The sequence below is a fragment of the Sander lucioperca genome, chromosome 2 (assembly GCF_008315115.2).
Source record: "Sander lucioperca isolate FBNREF2018 chromosome 2, SLUC_FBN_1.2, whole genome shotgun sequence".
Taxonomy (NCBI): Eukaryota; Metazoa; Chordata; class Actinopteri; order Perciformes; family Percidae; genus Sander; species Sander lucioperca.
This window is the reverse complement of record NC_050174.1, coordinates 2647685-2672604: the sequence shown is the minus strand read 5'-3', so window position 1 is coordinate 2672604 and position 24920 is coordinate 2647685. Positions and strand designations below refer to the sequence as shown.

Here is a 24920-nt window from a genome sequence, read left to right as displayed (position 1 = left end):
TCAAATATTAATTCATGTTGATTTACCATTGCACTCTAGACTTTTCACTCTGTTTTCTCTCCCTTTATTTACAGGCTTTCATCATAGTCGCGACATGAATTAGCCTGTCACGCCCCATGCAAGTACTGTTTTGTTATTTTAAGAAAAAATTGAGCTACTCAAAAATACCATTAATTTGCATTAGAGCTGTATGTGAGTTGTACATGTACAGTGTTTATGAAAAACATGGTTTTATGAAATATTAAACTGTTCAAGTTTTTAGCCAGGCTAGCCGCACGGCTCTGGTGATGGCAATGTCAGTACGTCGTACGGTCAGACTGAAATATTTCAACAACTGTTGGATGGATATCATAACATTTTGCACACACATTCATGGTCCCCAGACAATGTTAATCTTACTGACGTAGGTGACCCGCCTGACCTTTCCTTTAGCACCACCATGTAATTGACATTTTTGGTTTTGAGTGAAACGCCCCAACTATTGTTACAGGCATTCCCGTTCCCCTCAGGATAACTTGTATGTCACCAAAGTGACATTTGGTGATTGACTTTTCATCTCGCCATCATTAGGTCAAAATTTCTATGTTTCCAAGACTTTAGTTTATGACCAAAAACCTGCAAACCTAATTACATTCCTATCAGCCTCAGCTGAAATTTCTGTTTGGTACTAATTAGTAAATACTAACAAGCTAACACGCGTAACTAAGAGGGTAAACATGGTAAACATACATGCTTAAAACCAGCATGTTAGCATAGCATTGTGAGCACATCAAGGCTAAAGGCTTATTGCTTCCTCTGTGTGAACCCGGTCAAATATTTAAATTTGAGTGTATTGCACATTTTAATACCTGTCAAGTTGAACTGTTTCTGTTGCCGCGCCGACTGTGGGGAGGGATGTAGGGGCGATGGGGGAGTGGCACTGCTGGGCAGAGGAGGAGCAGGGGAGGATGGGGTGGAAGAGGTGGTGGATGAGGGATTACTGCTGGAGTCTGGTTGGTACGGGACTGGGATGTGATCCTGAGAAGAGACAGAAAAGAGGTGCTTTAGTTAGATTTCAATACTGGTGACTTTGTAAGTTTTACTCTATTAATCACAAAGTGCTCGCCCTACTTTATTGGTGGCTTCTTTCTGAATCATACCACAAACTGTCTCTAGATGGATTTTCTACCTTCCAGGCAGTTGTTGGTTTTCATTAATTTCCGTACAATATGAAAATCAGCTTGCAGAGAGGTAAAACTTGCCCGACAGAGGTAATCCATCACAATTAACAATATGCTGGCTTTACATTTTTGACAAAGTTATGTTATCATTGTGTGGGGCTGCAATTGTGAGCAGGAAGCATATTGAAAACTTACCTAAGTGGTGCATCCAACATCCCATACAAAAAAATAAGGTTGGCTAAAACTGAATCAGGAAAACTACTTTAGATGCTAACTCTTCCTCCGTTAACTAATTATCTTTGCTGTGAGAATGTAAAACAGATCTTCTTTGAGCTGCTTTTGCCATCTTCACCCAAAACTCAACTTTCAGATCTACATTATGACCACTGTCTAGACTCCAATTTAAATTCAAATAATGGATACAATAAATAATCAATCAAAAATCCCTCCTTTTTAATAGGTCCCTCCTGACTACTCAAAAAAGCACTTTATTAATTACATAATCTGAGCATTGAATCCAATAACATGACTGACAACTAATAAAGACGATTTCGATTTGATGGATTATCTTCCTCAAGTTTCAAGTCTCTGCAAATTGATTTCCATAGCCCACTGAAATGGAGGAAAATCAATGGCTGCCTTGGAAATCAATCTGAAGATTTAGGGTATGCTTTGAACAAATGGTCTGAAATGATGTAAATCGTGCAATTTGTAATGAATGAGCTAAAACTACAAGTGATGAATCGTTTGAGAAATTACAGCAGAAAGTTAGAGAAACAAATGGATGTTCATTGGTTCATGGAGGTTCGTGTCCCATGTGAAACGAAAAGTCAACTGTCATTTTGAAATTAACAGAGTTTTACGGACCTTAGTCCGGGACGTCAAATTACGTCATCATTTTAGTAGTTTTACGTGACTCTTTTAAGCCAATTCCTGATGTTTTACTAACCCTAAGTGTTTGTGTTGCCTAAACTTAACTAGTTCCGTTTCACAACGTTTATTACATGTTTAAAACTGGGCCAGATATGTTAAATGGAACAGTCACACAGATTTATATTTACATGTTCTTTCTTCACACTCACATTTGGTTTACAAGATTTCCATCATAGTGCTATCATCATGGGAATCTTGTGATAAACTTTTTTCCTCTGGAACTGAGAAATAGTTAGATATGCTGGCTGCCAAATATTCATAGTACAAAAACAAATCCATCTGTGTAAACATCAATACAGCTGAAGATATTTCCGTACGGTTTCATGATCCCCTGAGAAAAACACAATGACTCATAACCATTTTCCAGCCCCCAAAAATGGAAGGAATGTGATATGTAGGACAGGTTACCCACAGATTCTAATACACGGTTTATTTTTGCACTTACCTTGTTGATTTTGTTGGTTTTGGGGAGAGTCTGACTGATGTGCAGGTCTGTGTACCTGAGCGGGTTGTTGATGTCACATGGCACCGATTCGGTCCGTACCAGACGAGCTACTGCAGAACAAAAGCACAGAGGAACAATGAAGCTCCATGGGAGACTGAAATGAAACAATACTTGCCTAATAGCTTCAGGAAAATTAGTAAAAACTCTTTATCAGACCCTGCTTCTAATGGGAAAAAATGAACAAACTGCCTTTTCTTGAACACCATCCATTTGTTATAGCATGCAGACACTTTGTTAAGAAAAAAAAAATGTTTCCTTAAGCAAACTACGTCATTAAGAAACTGTCACTTACTCTTACTAAAGCAGGGTAGAAGAAGTTTAATTACTGTTCTTTACCTTGAGTTGTTCCTTGGTGATCTTATTTGGGGGAGAAAGGGAGGGGGAAGGCAGAGAAAGGACAAAAGAATCTCAATTATGATAGCAGATAATGGGAATTTTTCAGTGCTGTCTGTGTCAGTAAAAACATGATGCAGTCACATTTGACAACCTAAGTGGCTTAATTAATCAGCAGTCAACCTTCTATCTGCCTAAACCAGCATATACTTCACTTTTTTAAATGGGGACTTAACTGAAAAAAGTCTCTTCAGTAGCTTTAAGCACGCATTCAAATACTGTATATGAATAATCTTGAGGGCAGAATACAGCATTACATTCTAGTTCTGCTCCTACACATTTTTAAGCTATTGCATCTTTGGTAATGTACAGTACAGGCTGGCTGGTGGGGTATTGACCTTCATCTTTGGATAGTTTTACAAATTAGAGATTACAATAATTTCTTTACTCAACCCAGCTCTGTCAAAGGTTCTCCAAAGCCTATTAACATATTCTGAATTTAACACATGCAGGAATTTAAAGACATGACATTATGGTTAAACAAGCAGCCAAACTAAGATCAAGATGCATCTGCAAAAGCTAAACATGTTTCGACTTGGATGAAAAATGTGTGCATATCTTGGGACTTTATAAATCTTTCTTATAAACTCCTAAAATGTTTAAGTATGAGTGTGGTATAAATAACTTTAATGTAATTAATGACTTTCAAATCGTAAATATTAAAATGGAAATGACCATAAAATGGAAATATCTATCACTATATCTTTCATCAAAACCAGACAAGCAGATAACTTCATTTACACATAATACATGTTTTCTATGACACCTGGCTCAGGATTACTCAAGGAAGGACTTGGTTTACAGTATAAACTTCAAATTAGCAGAGAAAAATATGTGTTCAGCTGACTTGTTGAAATGTTACATAAAAAATACCTTTGAGGGATTCTCGTCCACCTCGCTGTATGATCAATAAATGGCAAGGTGGGGCTTCTTTGGTGCATTTGTTGTGGCACTTCAGCCTTAGTGCACACAAAAGGACAGGACATTTGATTAGTGTTTGTCTTAGTTTATTTACACAGCAATGAAACCTATGCAGAGTGGGAGCATTAACATGTAGCAAAACAGACACGACATGCAGAGTGAGATACAAACAACCTAGAAAAAACAATCAAAACAGAAAAAGAAATACAAACAAAAAAACAAGCAAAATGACAAACTCATTTAATAAAATAATGACAGAGATGTGATGATGTGTAACCAGACACAAAGACAAAAAATCAGTCTTGATACTTACTTGCAGTTTTTACATTTCAGTCCAAACAACATTCCCTTTCCACATACTATGCATGTCTGGGACATCCAATACTTTGTGGAAAACCTGCAGGCAATAGAAGAGAGTGAGTTAAGGACATTTTAAAAAGTCATGCCATCACTTTCAGCTTGTTGCACATCTATATGACATATAAGAGCTGTGGATTACCGTGGGGCGAAATATTGCTTCTGACCTTTTGCCTTTCATAACATGAGGGCTTTTGCCAAAGAAGGCGCCACTTTTCTTGCGTAACCTTAATGACAGAATCCAAGCTGATGCATCTTCAAAGTGGCTTTCTGATTGGCTGCTGTTTGTGATCAATAACCAGAACCAATTAAAGTTTGAATGTCAAATGTCAATGTCAAATCATATGTTTGTAGCATCGCTGTCCTGTGAGAACCATGTATCTCTAAAACGTCAACTTGGTGTCAGAAAAACATCGTTTTCAGCTTTGTGACGATGCTTTTTCTACCTGATCCAAGAGGCTTTTTAACAGTTTATTTAGCTTAAGAAGTGGGAGCATTTTGTCAACACATAAAGGAACACTTCATCCTTCAGTTTAATACAAACATTCAAAATCACCAAATTTGGAGGTACATGGTTTTTACTGGACAGGAAGGTAATCAAAGCTTGTCATCTAAAAAGTAACTAAAGCTTTCAGACAAATGTATTGAAGTTAAAAGTAAAATATTTGTCTCTGAGATGTAGTGGAGTATAATTATAAAGTAGCATAAAGTGAAAATACCTTAGGGAAAGTACAAGAAATTGTACAGCACGGCATGGTTTGACTCGGTGCAGCCAAAATTGGCAATGGAAAAAAAACACAAGTGATCATCCAGTTTTAACCAATCTCTAAAAAGTCAACCTTTCATGAGCTCAGAAAAAAATTAAATGTTGTTTTTCCATAACCATGTGCTGGCTTGACTCGGTTTGAATCGGCGCGTCAGCCCAGCACAGCAGGAATTTTAATCTTCATTACAACAGTGCTACCCGCTTATAGGTGTGTCTTTAACTTAACTTATCATTACCTTAACGTTAAATTAACGTACCTAATTTAAATTACGTAAGAAACTTACTTATTTTAACCCAAACCATCATCTTTTACGAAACCTATTAAAGTAGTTTTGTTTCAAATCACAACGTTAAAGGGGCGCTATGCAGTTTTGGCCATTTCTTCGCTGTTTTCTCGCTTTTTGCTCACAGGTTTCTCTATAGAGCTCCCCCTACAGCTTCAGAATAGATATTTGGCAGCGCCAATGTTTACTTGTGTCTGACTCCTCGCTCGGTCAGACTGCCGTTTCCTCTTTTCTGTTCCTCCGACAATGATTTCCTAGCTTTTTGTTTCTTTTTTGCCGGCTCAGCCATGTGAAAAACTCCTTCGCTACCTTTCTAGCCGGTTCCTGAATGGGCGTATGTGTGCAGTGCCGTGAAGCAATTCGTTGCATCGCGAGACCTGATATCACGCGATACTTCCTGACGCTGAGGCCAGCAGCTTGCCGGCCGAAAGTTGCAAGGTTGATTTTTCCGCTCACAGGTGCTATGGGGGAGCGAGACGACCACCATTCACCTCGAAAAAAAAAGTCATATAACCATTCCAATGACTCCGAAGCTGTTCAGTTAAGGTAAATTACGCTAAAAAAAAAACTGCATAGTTCCCCTTTAACCACATGTTTAAAACAACGACCATTTGTCAGAAAGGGCTTTCTGGCAGAAAGTTCTGAATGCTAACTCCCAACAGCCTGGAAAACATGTTTCTCTCGAAACGTAATTGAGAATGGGTTGAGGACAGAGGCAATGGAGTTTACATCAATACAACAATCAGTCGAGTGATGGCAGCTCAGAGGCCTGCACCACTCGTTAAAGTTCCAACACCGTCACTTCTCAAACAAACAAATCCACAATGTGCTAAGCAGTAGCAATCAATTCGCTGCACAGACTGGCCAAGCAGTTTGAGCACGTATGTGACTATGGGCTGTATTTACTGATGCGACACCTGGATGCCAGCAGTGCCGCTGGCTGGCTAATGGCAGGTGACTAATGTAGTTTGACAGAATCCAAATCTCTTTATTAGGCCCTCCTTCGCCTCAATTGAGAGGCACAACTCAATCCAACCCCTAACGAATTTTTTAGTGGACTCTGCTGTCAAATATGAAGGATGATGTGACATTAAGGGCAGATTCTGCATCAAGAAATGTTCTTTCAGCACAGTGGAGGCCCTACGGCCAAAGTGGTGCATTGTGTACCGGCGACACAAATGCACTTATTGTAACAGGGCACATGTTAGGAATATGCAAATTGAGACATCAAGGAGATTGTTGGATGAAATAATGGCATTTCTCTTAAAATCAGCCTTAATCTTCAAATAAAGGCTCTATAAATTACATTTGCACTCAGTATGGCTTCATATGATGATATTTAGAGATTTGCTTTCCACCTTGCCGACTTTCAGCAGGCAAAACACCCACGTTCTGGAGGTTGCTGAGATCCCACTAATACGGTATTTTTTTACTTTTTAGATCACTAGCGTTTGGAGTCAAGCACGATGAGAGAGAAAGAGAGGGACAGACAAAGAGAGAATGAATTGAGATGAGTTATGCAAGAGGCCCTTTTTTTTAATTGGACTGACATATCACAGATGTATGAGTGTATGCACATATAGGCACACTCGCACACACTCACCCACACACTTTCCTTTTCCTTTAGGCCTACCTGTGTTTTATTGAGTTTCCCAAATCTCTTCGGGGAATCTGTGGGGACCAGCGAGGCACTGAGAGAGTGTCTGGAGAGGAAGAGACAGGAGGGATGGAAGGGTGTTATGTGTTTTCTCTCTTTTTTGGTCTTATGGTAATACTGACAGAATGTCTTTAAGAATTGACTAAATGTCTTGAATTACACATTCATATAGCACATATGGCATTTCAGGGAAAGGACTGATTCAGTAGAAACAAACTGACATTTTGGTGTCAGAATTAATAAGCTGTTTGGATATCATGCACACAGTCAGACATCACTGTAATTGATGTCCAGCCCTAATCATATAGATAGATAGATAGATAGATAGATAGATAGATAGATAGATAGATAGATAGATAATTAAAGGAATGAAAATACATTATAAAGAGTTTGAATTCCATTGTGAAGAACTCTCACTTCAAAAGGTTTCTACAACAAAAACCTTTCGCTTGGTCCATTAGTGCTGGCAATGACTGGGCAGCCCGATACATTTATGCTCCACCTCTTAATACCAGGTGAGAATGGCAGCCTACACAGCATTGGCTCTGAAGGCAGCTGGATGTGGTGGATATGCATTGAGATAATCACGATAATTTTTGTTCTTAGTGGTTTATTTCAACTTCTACATAAACCCACATATTACAGGCCTATTTAGGTTATATTCTGTTACACGTTTGACAATTTAGAAGTGAATAAAAACAGTCAATTAAAAAAAAAAAAAAAAACATGGAACAGGAAGAGGCATCTAAATTACATTCAGCACATTTTCACCACAACATCCAACACCCTTTGAAATGCTTAAAAAGTACTCCACTGATTTGGCATTGCACTCCAAAAACCATTGTTGCACTCACAATGCAATTAAAAAAAGGATCAAAAGAGATGCATGCCTTCTTCTTTCTTGTCAAAATCCGCATCTACATTACCCACAATGCATGCAAGGCGTGTGAAATGCAAGTAGCGGATAATGTAGCCCCAACTCCATATCCCCAGATTTTATACATTTTTAAACGTGTAGTCTTCAGTCTCAACAATGTATCAATTACAATTGTTATAACAACAATTTATTAGGCAATTTATCAGACTTTGCGCCGCTCCCTTCTGAGCCACAAATTAATTTATACACATTTTCTCATGTGCATTAGTACTCTCCAAAACCTGTAAACAGGCTTTGATTTCCCTGTAAGGTAAGTTGTCTCATATTTAAAGAATAAACAGGTTTTATATAAAAAAAACAACTACATTCTGTGATATTCATGTAGTAAGCGTGCACCCAAAACACACACTGTCAAATCTCTCATCTTTTGTATCTTTTTGGCTGAGAGTAAAATGTGTAATAATTGAGTAATGTTTTGGCTACCTTTATGCAGTTATTTATGAGTATTATGTTACTTTTATGTTGCAAATGAATGTCAGGAAGAAGGGAGTAGAGGGGAATTGAGATGTTTATGTGTGGGCAAATGCATCAAACTCCTAATACCTTGAAATGGAACTGTGGGCCGAGGTGTGAGATCGATCTCCATATGATAGGACAGAAGCGGTTCACTGCAATTAGGCTCGAGTGGAGAAAGAGTTGGTTTCAGCTGGAAATCTCACAATATTGCCCAAAAGAATAAATCATGAATCTGAGGTTGTCTTTGTCAATTTTCATATTCACAGGCTCTTCATTACGCCTTTTTGTTTGAAAGTAAATGGAAAAGGCGCTAAGATTCACTGTTGAGATGCCAATGTTCCTCCCAGAACACTCTTAAAAACTTGTTGTACTCTTTGTAAAGCCCTTTGAGATGACATACTGTAATCCGAATAGTATTGTAATGTAACCAAGTACAAATACTTTGTTACTGTACTTAAGTAGAATTATCACATATCTGTACTTTACTTTGTTATTTATATCTCTGGAAACTTTTACTTTGACTCCATTACATCACCTAAATAAAATGTATACTTTCACTCCACAACATTTCCCCTAAGCAACTTGGTTACTCGTTACCTCAAAATAACATCAGAAGACATTTGTTTGAGTGCAAAAAAGCAGTTTGACGAATCATTGCTCCTAGTTTGCAAGTTAATGCACGCTGAATTCCTGTTGCTGATGTAAGTTTGTTGCCAAGCGCCAAAACGAAAGAAGACGAGAAGGAAGCATAATAATGGGCAACGTCATGGAAACACCTGCTGCAGGCTCTGCCACCAATGTAACAGACTATGACCACCCTGACGACAGTGGTCAATGGGGTGGTGATGGAGAAAACGTTACACACCTGTGGGGGTATTTGCAAAAATTACGTTGGAGTGAAAGATGCTTCCTCACTAAAAATAATATAATTCTGTTTTTCTCTTTGTTAATGTCAGATTTTGAATTTGATGTTTAAGAAGGTGTGAAAACCCTGAATATTATGCTTTACTATAAGTAAGCCACAATAAAGTAATTTTTTTAGATTAGTTTTTGAGATTTTCCGCCTTTAATTTTTGACAGGACAGCTAGGTGAGTAAGGGGAGAGAGAGGGGAAAGACATGCAGGAAATCGTCACAGATCGGATTTGAACCCTGGATCTGCGGCGAGGCATAACCCTCTCAGTACATGTGCGCCTGCTCTACCACTGATCCAACCCGGCCACATCAAAGTTTTACTTAAGTACATTTAATATCAGAAAATTACCTTTTAATTCTTAAAGGTGACTTTAACTTTTACCAAAGTCATTTTCTGGTAAGATACTTGTACTTTTACTCAAGTATTTCTTTCAAGTACTTTATACAGGACTAAATCTGAAGCCGTAGTTAGCTACATAAACATGAACTTGAATTAGCCGCAGCCGTGAGCTAGAGTTAGCAGAAGGCTAAACTAGTGGCTGGTCTGCCACGTTTAAGTTTCCTCTCACACGGCCTCCGGCGTGTCCGTGTTTGGATGGCACAGTAGTCTGTACCACGGCTTCAGCCTCCGGCCCTCATTGCAGGCTAACGTTGCCATCTGAACGAGAAGACGCAGAGGCTGTGTGAGAGGAAACGTAAACACGACAGACGAGCTGGTGTTTGTGCTAGGCTACTACTTTCACAGCAAATGTCCGCTCCTTGGACAATAAACTGGACTACATTTTTACACAATATATATGTACTGTATATAGATGGATGACAATAAAATATATTATCTAATAGCTTGTCAAACTCGATCACACATGCCATTTAATGGAAGCATGAGCTTAAGAAATGACATAAACCTTTAGACATGCAACAGATGTGTAGTATTTGTGTGCATGTTTTTCAGTCCCTCCAGGAATTCGCGATGTCGCGATCGCAACAATTCACGCAAATTCAACCAATTACTGTGAATTGAGTCTAATCATTTCCGCTTTTCACTTCCGTACACATCTGCAGCGGTAGGTGATCTCTGAGGTAACTGTTAAGTTTTGCTTATTATAATAAAATTCTTATTTCTGATCAAACTTTAGTGCATTTGTTTTAATTAAAATGTCGGAATGTTAAAATATCAGAATGAATTTTGCTACTTAAACAGTCGTCAGAACAGATACCACTGAATTAAGAATTGGTCTAGTAAGGTTGCTGGGGTAGGTTTGTTGACAAGGGGTTTCCTACAAGTCTACTACAATACGAGGTGAGGTATACCAAATATGTTGCCATAGAAAGATTTACTGTCAATCAACTTTGGCCCAATTACCTTACTTCACCACTAACAGGTAGACTATAGCCATTTACCAAGTGTCTCAGAAGAATGTGTGTGCCATTGTTTGTGAACATGGTGTTTACATAGTCGAGAACATGCTCATGGCCAAATGAAAGCAGTTGTATTATAATTATTTTAGTTCTGAGAGGCTTGATGAACGCATGCTATGCAGTCATTGAACTAGAACAGACTGCCAAATTGAACAGAATACCCAAACCCATCCCTAAACATTAGCCTACTCTCAAGCTGTGTGGTTTTTCAATTTTCTGCCTGGACCTGTGACAAGCTGCTCTGACAGTGACAGTACCTGTCAACCTGTCTTTGTTTGAAACTGGTGGACAAGAAGATACAACGGCCGGAAGTAGTTAAACCTGTTTTGTAGAACCCAGAACAACGTTGCGCATATCCCCTATTTGACCAATAACCGGAGTTTCCCGCGACTTCAACCAATCACAGCAGTCCCACGTGCCAGACTTTGCGTTAGTATGTGACGCTGAGAGCCACTGACCAAGCGGGAGTGAAAACGGGTTGACGTAACACACACACGTCGCCAAATTTATTTCCTTGTTTCTGATATGAAGATGAGACGTGTGTGACTCGAACATCTCACATTTACCAACAAAACGTACAGCGAAAGACCGTGTAAAACATTTCAGACCGTCCTTCCAACCTGTATACATTTTAACATCAAAGTCCGCTGTAACGATTTTTCACTCTAAAGTCGCTGAAAGCTGCTGCTGTTTCCTGGCGGCTCTCTGCAGCGGGCGGGGCTGCTGCTCAGTGCCCCCCGCGACTGACGCATTCACACACACAAACACACACAGTGGAAGCAGGAAAAACCAGAGATGAGACAGGATGACCTAAATTGAGGACAGCTATGCTCGTTATTGTAAGTGCAATGATAAGTTATAAAGTTCAACAAGTAACGTTACTTTATCAAACTGTATGAATGTGTGTCCCAGCCCAGGCCTGGATAGGAAATTAACTAACAATGTAAAGTTCAACAAGCCACTGACAGATATGAATATGTTATTCAATAAATTAAAATTTTTTGTCTTAAATCCACCAACCATTTTCATATTATACCAACATTTGCAGCATCCTGAGCCTTTTTGGTAAGGTTACTAGGAAAACTCAGCCTAGAGTAGTTTTATTCTCCCCAAAATAAATTTCCTTTTTATTTTTAAAGAATTATACCCAAAAAAAAACTTTTGCGATTTTCACTGTCTCTCACAACTTCATTGCAACAAAAATACAAAAGACACTGCAACTTTTATCGCAAAATCAGGCATTTTGGGCCGCAACAATCTCAACTGATTTATAAGTAAGATAATGTATACAATTTTAGCAATTGAGCTTTTCATTAGTTATTCTTGTATTTAGGTGTGTTGATGTGGATATTTATTCCTTGGTTTGGTTTGCACTGATATTGATTGTTCAGTTTTAAGGTTCTATTGTTTCATTTTATGTTATATGTTTTATGTCTGTCCTTAAAATTTGTTAGCAGTGGTGGAGTCCACCATTTCCGTGCTGGATTCTGATCACCTAACAGAAAAACAGTGCATTCATGTGAGCCATTAATATGGTGCCAACAAAACGTCCAGGGAGGTGAAACAAAACAAAAAGTGTGAATTATGGTTAATAAAGTGCACATGCCCACGCACAGGTACCAACGTCAAGTCACACAAACAGGACAAACAGGACACACAATGGAAACTTTACGACATGCAAAAACTATTTACCAAAAACTAGGTTGTTTAGTTTCTATGCGGATGTATGCTCGTGTGTGTGTGTAACAGATGAGCCTCCAGGAGCTGAGAAGCCCCAGAGCATGTGAGAGGAAACGTAAACACGACAGACGAGCTGGTGTTTGTGTTAGGCTAAAGGCTAACCCCAGCAGACCAGCTCTCCCGACTGTTTTCACTGCAAATGTCCGCTCCTTGGACAATAAACTGGACTAAAGTTTTACACAATTCCGTTCCTATATGTACTGTATATAGATGGATGACAATAAAGTCTCTTATCTAATAGCTTAGCCTTGAATTAGCTGAAGCCCTGAGCTTTTGGCTACAGTAAACACACGCACATCACATTGCGCAGCCAATCTCTCTCTAAAATGACCTGTGATTGGCAGAAGTCTCCCGTGACAGCTAGATTTTCTAAAGCCTGAAAACAGAGCACAGAGGAGGTGCAGAAGTCTAGTTTTCTCTTAGAACACTTGAATAACAATATTCTGAAAGGTTAATTTTTTGCCCAATGATGTCAAAAATAAACTACCTACTGCAGCTTTAACTTGTCTCATTAAATAAAACAAGAGAAAAACAATCTTTGTATTACTCAAATCTTTGATCTGGTGAGGGGCTCAATCCTATGAATTGATTACAAGGCTCCGAGTCATTGACAATGCTAATCTCATGGCCCCGGTGCTGTATAGCATTTCCTGGTTCCTGAAACACCCTTCCTCTTCCTCTCCAGCCTCTCTAGAGGCCTGGTGCCTTCTCTCCGCACTCCGATGCATCGCTCAATTACACTCAATCAACCTGATAACTCAATACAGAGGGGAAACTGACATCATCTGCTTCTTGTCGGCTTGTTGGCGACTGGCAGATGATTGGACTTGTCAGCGGCGTGGTCAAGCCTGTTTATCATCATGTATGTGTGCTGTTGACATCGCTGTCTGTCTTCTGCAACAGCCTTTGATGATCCTATCAATCCCTCAAAGAACGGGGGAGTGTAGATTTTTGTCAAATTCAAACACATTTATAGCAGCATGAGCTTGAGAAATGACCTTTAGACATGCAACAGATGTGTAGTATTTGTGTGCATGTTTTTAGTGACTGGAATTTGGACCTTCCATGTGAAGAATGGCTTTTGGCGTAAAAGTCAGAGGTCAACCTTATTTATAAGTAAGATAATGTATACCATTTTAGCAATTGAGCTTTAATTTGTTATTGTTGTATTTAGGTGTATTGATGTGGATATTTATTCCTTGGTTTGGTTTGCACTGATATTGATTGTTCGGTTTTAAGATTCTATTGTTTAATTTTATGTTTGTGTTTTGTGTATTTTATGTCTGTCCTTTAAAGTTGTCTGTTCAGTAGTATTTGTTAGCAGTGGTGGAGTCCACCATTTCCATGCTGGATTCTGATCGCCTAACAGAAAAACAGTGCATTCATGTGAGCCATTAATATGGTGCCAACAAAACGTCCAGGGAGGTGAAACAAAACCAAAAGTGTGAATTATGGTTAATAAAGTGCACAAGCACACGCACAGGTACCAACGTCAAGTCACACAAACAAGACAAACAGGACACACGATGGAAACTTTACGACATGCACAAACAATTTACCAAAATATAGGGTGTTTAGTTTCTGTGCAATACTGCAAATACATTTTATTATTTTAATATTTATTCTCTTTACTTATATTAATTTGTTTGTTTATCTATGTCTTCTACTTTGCCTCCTATCCCTTTCTGCTGCAACAGTGTGAATTTCCCCATTGTGGGATTAATAAAGGATTTTGAATCTTTGAATCTTTCTATGTGCATGTATGCTTGCGTGTGCACAATATTATTTTGCAGGTGTGACCTTCACAGAACTGATCAAAACACTTATATATATATGTGTGTGTGTGTGTGTGTGTGTGTGTGTGTGTGTGTGTGCGTGTGCGTGTGCGTGTGACAGATGAGCCTCCAGGAGCTGAGAAGCCCCAAGGCGCCAGACAACAGTGTCCTCCTCCATCTTCTCTGATGGCCTCAGCCTAATTAAGCTGAGGCCTTCCTTCCCCCTCCTCCACTAGCAGGTCACATGAAACAAAGATGTGCGTGTGTGTGTGTGTGTGTGTGTGTGTGTGTGTGTGTGTGTGTGTGTGTGTGTGTGTGTGTGTGTGTTTTGTTGTGTGTATGGGTGCAGAGATAAAGAGACTACTTGAGTCTAGGAGCCTATTTAGAGCCAAATATAGTTTATTTGACGTTAGACTGAGATGCCTCTCCAAGTGATTGAGCGCTAAACACTTCTCCCCATGGAGGTAAAATTTCTACTGCGGGTAAAAAAGAAAAGAGTGGAGCGTGTGACAACTAAAACAACACAAGATACTTACAACACAGGGAAAAAAAAACACACAAATTCTAATTATTCTCATTGTCTGTGCTGTAACCAAGTCATCTCACCCACACCTACTCTTGTCGTTATCAGAATCATCAAGGTCCTACAGCTCAATGGGCAGAATGTAGCACTTTGGCAGTTTGGATAAAAGCTTCAATCAAATGGTTGAATTCAATCAACGGCATAACTGGCACGGTCTCATCAGGAGATAATCAAAAGCTACAAACAACAAATTCAGCTCAAAACATATAAGACAACTAGATAAGACATGGTATGTACAGTGGACTGTGCAGAGCAGCAGAAGAAGTGAACAGGACTGTAAAAATGTGTGGGCGTTTGCTGCACAATGTGCTGCATTATAACACATGAGTGTTACATGAGCAATGTGTTACAGGCTGTTGCTCACTATATTCTCAGCGTTTCTCATCCATGCGTTTTAAATGCGTTTCCATGAGATGAAAGTATACAACTAATCAAGTTTTTGTTTGGAGTGGCAGCAAGAAACGAACTAAGAGAAGGCTGAAAATATTTTTAATATCTCAATGTGAGAAAAGGTTGCTCAGTTGCTATGGCAACAGCTACACACTAATCAGCCTTTTTGCCGAATATTGTGCCGTCATCTTTGACGAACACACAAACACATACACATTTACAAATAACCCACATACAAACACAATAAATTAACAATAGCAATCACAGTGCTGGAAACAAGTATCACCGCACGGCCTTATAGATAGCGGGAGTTTTTAAAGACTGGCAGTTAAAGTGTGCCAGTGAGACAGAGGGAGGAGGGATGAGAGAACAGATGATGCCTGGAGGCCTTATGGCTCGGTAGTGACTTCCTCAGTTGAAGAACTCTAATGGCTTGAGGCACGCAGACGACGAGTACTGACAGACAGCAGGTTTTGGTGGTGAGGCCAATCTGACGCTATGGAGGCTTTCAGGTGACGTAACGCACCCTCTGGCAGCCATATCAGAGGTCCGTAGCTCTTTGGCAACACTGATGACGAACAGCTAATTGTTTTAGTAAATATACAAATTTTCTGTCTCATTATAACGGGGCTCCTTCTCAACTTCTAATACCCTCCATGTGTTGTTCTATCTCATATCAAATAAAAGAGCAGCTAGATAAAGATCCCATAAGTGAACTGGAAGGATGCTTCAGTGGTGCTGACAGATGGTATGCTCAAAAAGGCATGCAGCATTCAATGCATCATGACTAAACAGTGCCATCTCCGACAGCAAACAGCCTGTTGAAATATGAGAATGAACATATCTGATTTGTACTCTGTAGCTTGTAACAGAAAGCTTTGGTGGCAAGTTGAATGTTGCTAACATATGTTGTTCCACTACCCTGATGGCTACTTGGCTATTAAAGCAGTTTGTTTAGATGAGCTGAGGTGTCATGTGACGACTTGGTGCTCTTCAGGGACTAAATGTTCAGTAGGATCTTGACTAAATGCTCAGTAGGATCTCAACTAAATGCTCAGTAGGATCTTTTGCACAAAAACAATGTACAGTAGATGCAGTAGCAGCAGTGTTTACAAAGACTTCTCTGACTCGTGACACTGTTTGTAACACCTGTTCTTTTCTAGGAACCAACATAGTAACTATTGACCAATCCACCTCTTTATTGATTGGAGTTTATGACCTCCTCGGCATGGTTTCATTAGTTGGAGTAAGAGGAGAACTTGATGTCAGACCTCTGCGCCAGAAAGAGAGATGGCTGCAAAACATTTACTACTTGGAAAATAGGTTTTCTGTAGTTGCGACCTGATGTTGAATGTTTGAGTTTAAAAAAAAGCAGAAATTATGAATTATTTTGACTAATAGTTAAGATCAGAGGACGTGAATCACAGACTGATTTAAGTCAAAGATTAGTCAGGATACTGTTTTAAAACCACTTAAACATCTTTTCTTCAAATGCTTTGAAATTGAATAAAACACCCAAAATGCAATGGAAATAATCATTAATTTTACCTGCGAAGAACGTTGTATGGGTTCCATACAACATACATGCATCCAAGTTATTTTTGGGCAATTTGGTAGTAAGAAACCCATATTTCTGATTAAAAAAACTTTGAAAACTGGTCAAATTTGACCCAAGGGTTAAATACAAGTAAACAGGATATTATAAATATGTGGTGTGGAGAGCTTTCTGAGTTTTGTAGCCAGTGAACTCTAAAAAAACTGCCTAAAATACAAAAAAGGTGAATATGCCTGGCTCTCCAAGCATGAGTCAACATGTCAACATCCATCTCCTAACACACATATTCAACAATGAAACAATGGCTGAATGACAAAACTGTACGTCTGGGCTGAAATACTGAATCAACGCCAACCTCAACTATTCTTCTCAGGTAGCTCTTTTTCCTCACCCTGTTTTAATTTTAGCCGTTATTTGCAGCCATTATTTATTAGCCAACTCTCAAAGGGACTTCCATTGTGGTGCCACACTCGGTTGCTAGGAGATCTGTGACGCAACTGCAAAGCATTTATGCGAGGTTAGGGTGAGTGGGTGACGTCATTAGAACACATGTAGATATAAACAGAGTGAGTTGTGCGAAAAGCGTTTGAAGAACATTTAAGCCATTTATATCCACAAGCACACACTCACAAACTCCTACACTCTCTCTCTCTCTCTCTCTCTCTCTCTCTGCATCTCAGACACACACACACTCATACACACTCACACATCAGTTTTGCAGCAGGTGTGTGTGTGTGTGTGTGTGTGTGTGTTGGTCGAGTCCCAGTGCTGTGTGAGCTCAAACAGCCTGAGGTGCCAGAGGTGAGCTGTCCGTGGGAAATGTCCTTCTGTGGCCACCATAACTTTTCAGAAACAATGACTTAACAAAACACCTGGAGCAAAAGCAAAAACACTGAAAATGGAATATTTATTATTCAAGTTGACCATTAGGGTAAACAACCAAAAAACAATAGGACGCGCCTTGCTTGCAATAAGTGAAATGATTTTTTAAAACGTCTATTGCACATACATAAACATGAGCAGACTCAGCGCAAGAAAATGAGCATGAGAGTGGATATACCAGCAGTAGCCCATCTTTATTTATCGGCATCACTCTAATGTTCATTGTCTGCAGACTTTTGTTCATGAATTTACATCAGAAGCCTTACTAAATAATTTCCGTTTTTGCCGACAAGTTGATTGTATTTTTATGTTATTTCTCCAGGTTAGAAGCCCTTCTTTCCCACTGTATATCTGAGCATAATGAAAATAAATGCAGTGTACTAAACATAGACTGCATAATATTGATGGACAGAGCATGTGTGACGTTACCCATTGGTTTGTGAAGATCTGCTATGAGTCGCCATGAGTTTGCAGCACTTTGCCGAACCGGATGCTTTGTCCATTAATATTATACAGTCTATGGTACTAAACCAGAGGTTTCTAATCTTTTCAAGATGCAAACTGCCAAACAGCACTGGGATATTTAACTTACAACACCCAGATGCAAACACATTGATTGCTCATAAACTTTCTGCACCTCCCTTGTCACTATCAAAATCTGTAAATACATTTGTAGCACTTCAAAGACAGAAGGAAAACACAGGAAAGTGAAGTGACAGTCAACGAGAGTGAGAGAGAGAGAGAGAGAGAGAGAGAGAGAGAGAGAGAGAGAGAGAGAGAGAGAGAGAGAGAGAGCGGGCTGCAAACCAGCATAAACAGCTGTTTCTACGTGCCCCCCCATGCTGATTTTGAGTGATTTCTGGAATGCTCTAAATGGAAACCATTGTAATAAACAAAGAGACAAACTGATAAACATCAAAGGCCCTTAACACCTTCTAGTGAGGTCAAAGGACATGTAATTAAAAACAGAAAAGGCATGTGCATTCCTTAAAAGACAAAGATAATGCTGCTAATAATTGCATTATGCTGCTGATAATGCAATGATAAGTCTGCATGCTCACACAAGCGTTAACACACACACACACACACACACACACACACACACACACACAAGATGTAACTGTTTGAGAAACGGCTTATCTGAAATTTACCCTGACGGGAAAATAAGATTTACCTTTGTCTTTTAAGGAATGCACATGCCTTTTCTGTTTTTAATTACACCTGTTCTTTCCTGTTATGTCATGCCAAGAGTTTATGTCCTTTGACCTCACTAGAAGGTGTTAAGGGCCTTTGATGTCAGTTTGTCTCTTTGTTTATTACAATGGTTTCCAATTAGAGCATTCCAGAAATCACTAAAAATCAGCATGGGGAGGCATGTAGAAACAGCTGTTTACGCTGGTTTGCAGCGCTCTCTCTCTCTCTCTCTCTCTCACTCTCTCACTCTCGTTGACTGTCCCTTCACTTTCGTGTGTTTTCCTTCTGTCTTTGGAATGCTACAAATGTATTTACAGATTTTGATAGTGACAAGGCAGGTGTAGAAAGTTTATGAGCAATCAATGTGTTTGCATCTGGGTGTTGTAAGTTAAATATCCCAGTGCTGTCTGGCTGTTTGCGTCTTGAAAAGATTAGAAACCTCTGGTTTAGTACACTGCATTTACTTCATTTACTTGCTCAAAAATACAATGGGAAAGAAGGGCTTCTAACCTGGAGAAATAACATAAAAATACAATCAACTTGTCGGCAAAAACGGAAATTATTTAGTAAGGCTTCCGATGTAACACCTAAATTAACATCTAAATACACCTTAATACACTATAAAGCATTCTATTTTCATTTTACAAAAACAATACAATGCTAACATCTGGATAACATTTAATTTTTTTAGTTTAATTAAAACATAAATACAAATTTTTTTTGTGAATGAGTGGAAAGTGGGGTACAGTATATATATATATACAAAAAAATTAAAAACTTCCAGCTTTAAGGGATCGAAGGATTTCAAGTTATACATTTGAAGTTTAAAACTTTTAAGTTTAAATCTTAAAACAGATTTTGAGCGCCGCTCCCCATTTCAGGGCGAGTCCCGACTGCCCTGTCTCCCGACTGAACATGTTGGGTCGGCCCAAATGAATGCCGACGGCTCCTCGGACGGCCGATGGCACGGGACACACCGAACAGACTCGAGTCACCGACCTCGCCAGACGGTCCGACGGCCGATTATCGGGCTGGTGTGTCTTCTCTCTTAATCTCAGTGTTGCTGTTAAAATCTATTCTAAAACATACTGGGAGCCAGTGTAAAGAGGCCAGAACAGGAGTAATGTGATTGCGTCTCTTGGTTCTGGTTAAAAGCCTGGTGGCTGAGTTCTGTACAGTCTGAAGTCAATTCATAGATTTTTAGTTCAAGCAAAGAGACTGTTGCAATAATCTAGGCATGATGAGAGATGAAGGCATGTAAAATGGTTTCTGTGTCTTTAAATTTAAGATTGATCAGTGACAGTGCAGGAACACAGGAAAATGCAGAAAAGCCGATCCTCAAACAGAAATCTTGCATGTCGCCCTCGGCATTTACAACTGTAATCGACAGCAGCACATGAAAATTTTTAGTTCAACCTAACCTGTATTTGAAAACTACAGGTAGGTTGAAAACTGAAAAGCATGCCTGGGGGTAGTAGCTCACATTAAGGGGAGAAGCCACAGGTTAAATTTCTGAGCGAGTGTGCTCAGCGACTCCTCCCAGAAAGCCTGAAGGAGCGCACAAAGTGGCAGGACTCCTTCAACCTTCAGAGCCATCCACAGCGGACGGCTTATCTTGGATTTTAGGTATATAGGCAGGTTTCCAAACCAAGCTGTGATGCCCACCGTGTCTAATAATGTTTTCTTGTACAGCAGGATAAATAAAGCAATGTGTACTTCCTCCAACTCCTAAAAACTGTGTCCATGTAAGAAGTACTCTCTCTGCTGTAGCCTGGAGCAGACACTGTTAACTTGGACGCTCCAGCTCAGTGGGTTGTCAGCATGCACTCCCACACACGTACAGGTGGAGACATGGGAGATGGCTTCATTGTGAATGACTGCAGGCCTGTGATCATTATTTACAGCTTTATGATCAGATATGTCTTTTTTATTTATAGTTCAGATACTTGACTTTCCTCTCTATTTCTATCTATAACCTGATATCCCTGTTTTTTAATAGTAATACTTTAAGTGTCAAGTTGACGCTCGAATGAATGAAATCCTGCATTTTCTTGATCTGTAATTGCACTACGACATATACATCCATTGTTTTCCAAATTAGCAGGATTATGCCAGAATTCTGTTTACAGACAATGTTTTTTTCACATGAGGAAAGTGCTACTTAAAGTCTCTAGTGACATTATGATGTCAGCTGACTCTGGGGAACACACAGTTTTGGTCCTATCAGACCTTGCATCTGCCTTTGACTCCGTTGAGCATACTATTATGATCAACAGACTTCACGATCTGGTTGGAATGTCTGGATCAGTTTTAAAATGGTTTACTTCTTACCTTTCTGGCAGAACTTTCAGTGTTTTTGTAAACCAGATCATGTCGGACACTACGGGGTTGTCATGTGGGGTACTTCAGGGTTTGGGTTTTGGGACAGATTCTGTTCCTTTTGTATATATTCCCTCTAGGAGAGATAATAAGCCAGTTCAGTGACATATCTTACCATTTTTATGCTGATGATATCCAGCTGTAGTGCTCCTCCTAAGGTTACTGAGCTCTATAAACTGTCGTCTTTGATAAACTGCTTAACTAGCATCAAGCAGTGGTTAAGTGACAACTATGTGCTGCTGATAAGACGGAAACACTAATTATTGCTCCTGAAAGTAGCATCCCGCTGATTAAGCAGCATATTGGTGCTTTGGGCTCGTCTGTCCAACCGAGCCTAAGGAATTTAGGTGTTGTTTTTGATTCTGCGATGTCATTGGCGCATCACTCCAAACAGTTAATTAGAAACCGCTACTTTCAACTGAGGAACATATCAAAACTCCGAACTTTGGTGTCGAAGGTTGAATTGGAAATGATCATCAATGCTTTTATCTCGTCTCGTTTAGATTATTGTAACTGTTTTTACATGTTTAAACAAGAAAGAGCTTTTCCGCCTGCAGGTAGTTCAAGGCTTTTAACTCACAGGCTTTTAACTCACACAAGCAAAAGAGCGCACAGTACACCTGTTTTGGCATCACTTCACTGGTTGCTAGTTCATTTTAGAATTCATTTTGAAATTCTGGCCCCTATTTTTAGAGCCTTGCACGGACAAGCTCCTCCTTATATGTCTGAACTGATACAGCGTCACACTTCTTCGAAGTGTCTGAGGTCATCAGGTCAGATGTTGTTAGTGGTCCCTCGCACTCATATTAAAACCGGAGGGGATCAATCTTTTCAGGCAGTGGCACCCAGGCTGTGGAATGCACTGCCGCTCTCTTTATGTTGTTCAAATGCTGTTGATTCTTTTAAAAAGCAGTTGAAGACTTGGCTATTCAAGCAGGCTTTTACTTAGACAAGGGCTTTTATGGCTGTCTGAATGTACCTACATGTTTTCTTTGTATTCTTATGTCTTCGATTTATCATATTCCAATTTATTGTAAAGCACTTTTTATTAACAATTTTTATCTGTAAAAGGGTTATATAAATAAACTTTCTTACTTTTACTTACTTACATCAATGTACCACAATGCCGTGGTATTGGTTAAATGTTAATAAAGTAATCATGTCCCGTGTTGTACTTTCAAGTCAGTGCAGACTTTTTCTGACCTAACCATAACCATAAGTACTTTTTTAGTTTAGTTGGTTACATTGATGTTTGTCCATGCGTCGTGTTGCTAAAGCTGTGAACTGAGCTTACCTACCATCAGGCCAACTACCAGCAGCTTATGAATGACATTTTCTTCTTAGAATAATGCCAGGGTTCCATCTTAAACAATAAATTCAAGGACTTTCTAGGCCCAATACCCTTAAATTCAAGAACCCCCTTGACATAGTTTGAGACACGGATCAAGGTTAACTACTGCTACAACATCATTTCTATAATAAGAACTGGCAGGCTTTACAGAACCTCACATACAACAATAAACAAAGAGGCTTGAATGTTTAAACACTTCTCCATTGTGCTTTGTTACAGTGATGACAGATTGAGTTGACATTTAATAGGCAGCCAAAAGAGTGACTACGCCTTTGGTTAAAGACAAAGCATGCGATACATAACTTTCATATAAATGTCAAGTTAAATGTGACAAGGCACCGTCTGTCTCAAAAACAATGGTGGCAGCATGCGTTTGGTTTGTCTGGACAGGTGAGAACACTGATATTTGAACTTTGTCACACACAACTAACTTGTTATATACTTGTAGCAGAAAATGTAGGCCTGGGTTTCTTTTTCCAAGCAAGTGCAGTGTAGTTTATTGAGTAAGAATATAATCCAAATTAAATAATTGTACTGCTATTCTCAACACACATGCACACATTAGCAAGTGAGACTATACCAAAAAGGTGGTATTTGTCATCTCAACAGCTGTATTTTATAATTGAAGTACATCTTTATTTGTCTGTCCTCTCATGCATATAGTGTGGGATTATTCCATGGCATGCCCTTATCAACAAATATGCACTGCTGTGCCCCATATATGTTAGGATTGTGTATTTGTTCTGTTTCCTGTTTTATTTTGGTAGTCTGTTTTTCTGTCTTGTCTGGTCTTGTTTTACTTCCTGCCTTGTGTTTTCCCACCTTTTGTGATTGTCTGCTCCGCCCTGATGTCTTTCACCTGTTCCCCAGCCCTTGTGTGACCTGTCTCTTTTTTGTTTCCTCGTTACCTCTTTTTTTTAGTCTCTGTGTTTTCTTTGTCTGTTGTCAGGTCATTATTTCTGTTTGGAGTGTCTGTGTGTCTAGTCTACCCGGTTTGTCTTGGTGTTCCTGGTTCCTGTGATTCCTGTTTTGTCTTTGACTTCATTTTGAGTTACCCCTGCCTGTCTGCCTGCTTGCTTGCCTGCCTGCTTCTCTCTGGATTCAAGGAAGTTTGCCACGTGTTGGAATTGTTTGTTGGACTCTGGAGGACGCCATTTCCACATGGTTGACGCCACAAACAAGAAACACTGATTCACTGGGCACGCTCTGGAGAGCGCACTGCAACCACCACTCACCACTGGATCCCCTGGACACGACACCCCCTTGCCCCTTGCACTATTCACTGTATATATTTATCTTTATTAAATCACTTAAACGTATTTCCTGTGTCATATCTGCTTTTGGGTCCAACCTCCAGTGCCGTACCGTAACAATATATCTAGTCTAGTTAGTTAAGGTCTACAACTATTCACAACACTAACCCTTCCTTGACCCAACCTCCATTACTCCCCATTTCCTCCTCTGTTTAATGGCTTCCGCAGTCTGCCCCTAATGCGTAGTCAATAACGCTGCCAATGTGCAGCAACACACCACCTTCAGACATTATGGCACAAGCTGATTGTTCATTTGTTGCATTTTCCAACAGAGCTTTACTTAAGTATATTCTTAACCCAAAGATTTATGGTGGTGAAATTATTGTGGTTGAGAGTGCTCTCTTCTTCTTTTATGTGGAGAGGTCGGTTATGTGGAGAGGTCGGTTTGGTAAAGTGTTGCAAAGGTAAGACAAATGTCTTTTAATATATAAAGATGGTAAAGACTCATTTTGGGTTAAAAATTAACCTTAGTGCAGTTTTCAACCCCAGAGTGCACTAGAGTTTTCGACTAAATGGGACATTGCCTGAGAACTAAATAAGCAGATGTCAAACTGGATTAGAATATGAAAGAAATATATGAAAAGCATTAAAAAAAAATCATTTCATAAAAGCTAGAGTGCGAGCTGATTAAAAAAAGAAGAGTTCACTTACTTGCAGAGGGTGTTTCAGCATGGACAGGAGGTGTGGAAGGGATGAAGGAGGGGAAGAAGAAGGATCGCAGAGATCGTTCGGTGTGGAGGGGTGAGCGCTGCGTGGGCAGATTCTCACAGCTGCCCACGCTGCTGTGGATCTTAAGGTTCAAGGGCTTGGTCTTCTTCTTGGCTCTGAGTGAAACAATAAGATTGACAGATCAGGAGTGTGCAATGTGCACAACTGAGTTTTTGGACAGGTAAAAACGTAGTAAAAAATGTCTGACAATGTGTTTCTGTCATTAAATGTGAAAATGTACTCTAAATAAATCTAAATTCTCTGAATCTACGCAATACAACTAAAAAGTGAGATTCAGCAATTTCTTTAGCCATGCAAGCGGCAATGTTGGTTGGTTGGTCAGTCGGT

The 24920-nt window shown here is 39.5% G+C and overlaps 1 protein-coding gene across 1 annotated transcript in view; it reads right to left on the bottom strand.

Annotated features, from left to right (window-relative positions):
• ksr2 (kinase suppressor of ras 2) overlaps nt 1-24690 on the bottom strand; it is a gene marked incomplete at its 5' end in the record, with an annotated part of 45402 nt that extends 20712 nt beyond the window's left edge. The window contains 7 exons of the mRNA XM_031305376.2: nt 849-1017; nt 2539-2648; nt 2935-2955; nt 3865-3950; nt 4226-4309; nt 6953-7022; nt 24516-24690. Of these exons, the coding sequence (XP_031161236.2) occupies nt 849-1017; nt 2539-2648; nt 2935-2955; nt 3865-3950; nt 4226-4309; nt 6953-7022; nt 24516-24690 (715 nt within the window). The remainder of the gene's footprint in view (nt 1-848; nt 1018-2538; nt 2649-2934; nt 2956-3864; nt 3951-4225; nt 4310-6952; nt 7023-24515) is intronic.
• Between the last annotated feature and the right edge of the window lie 230 nt (nt 24691-24920).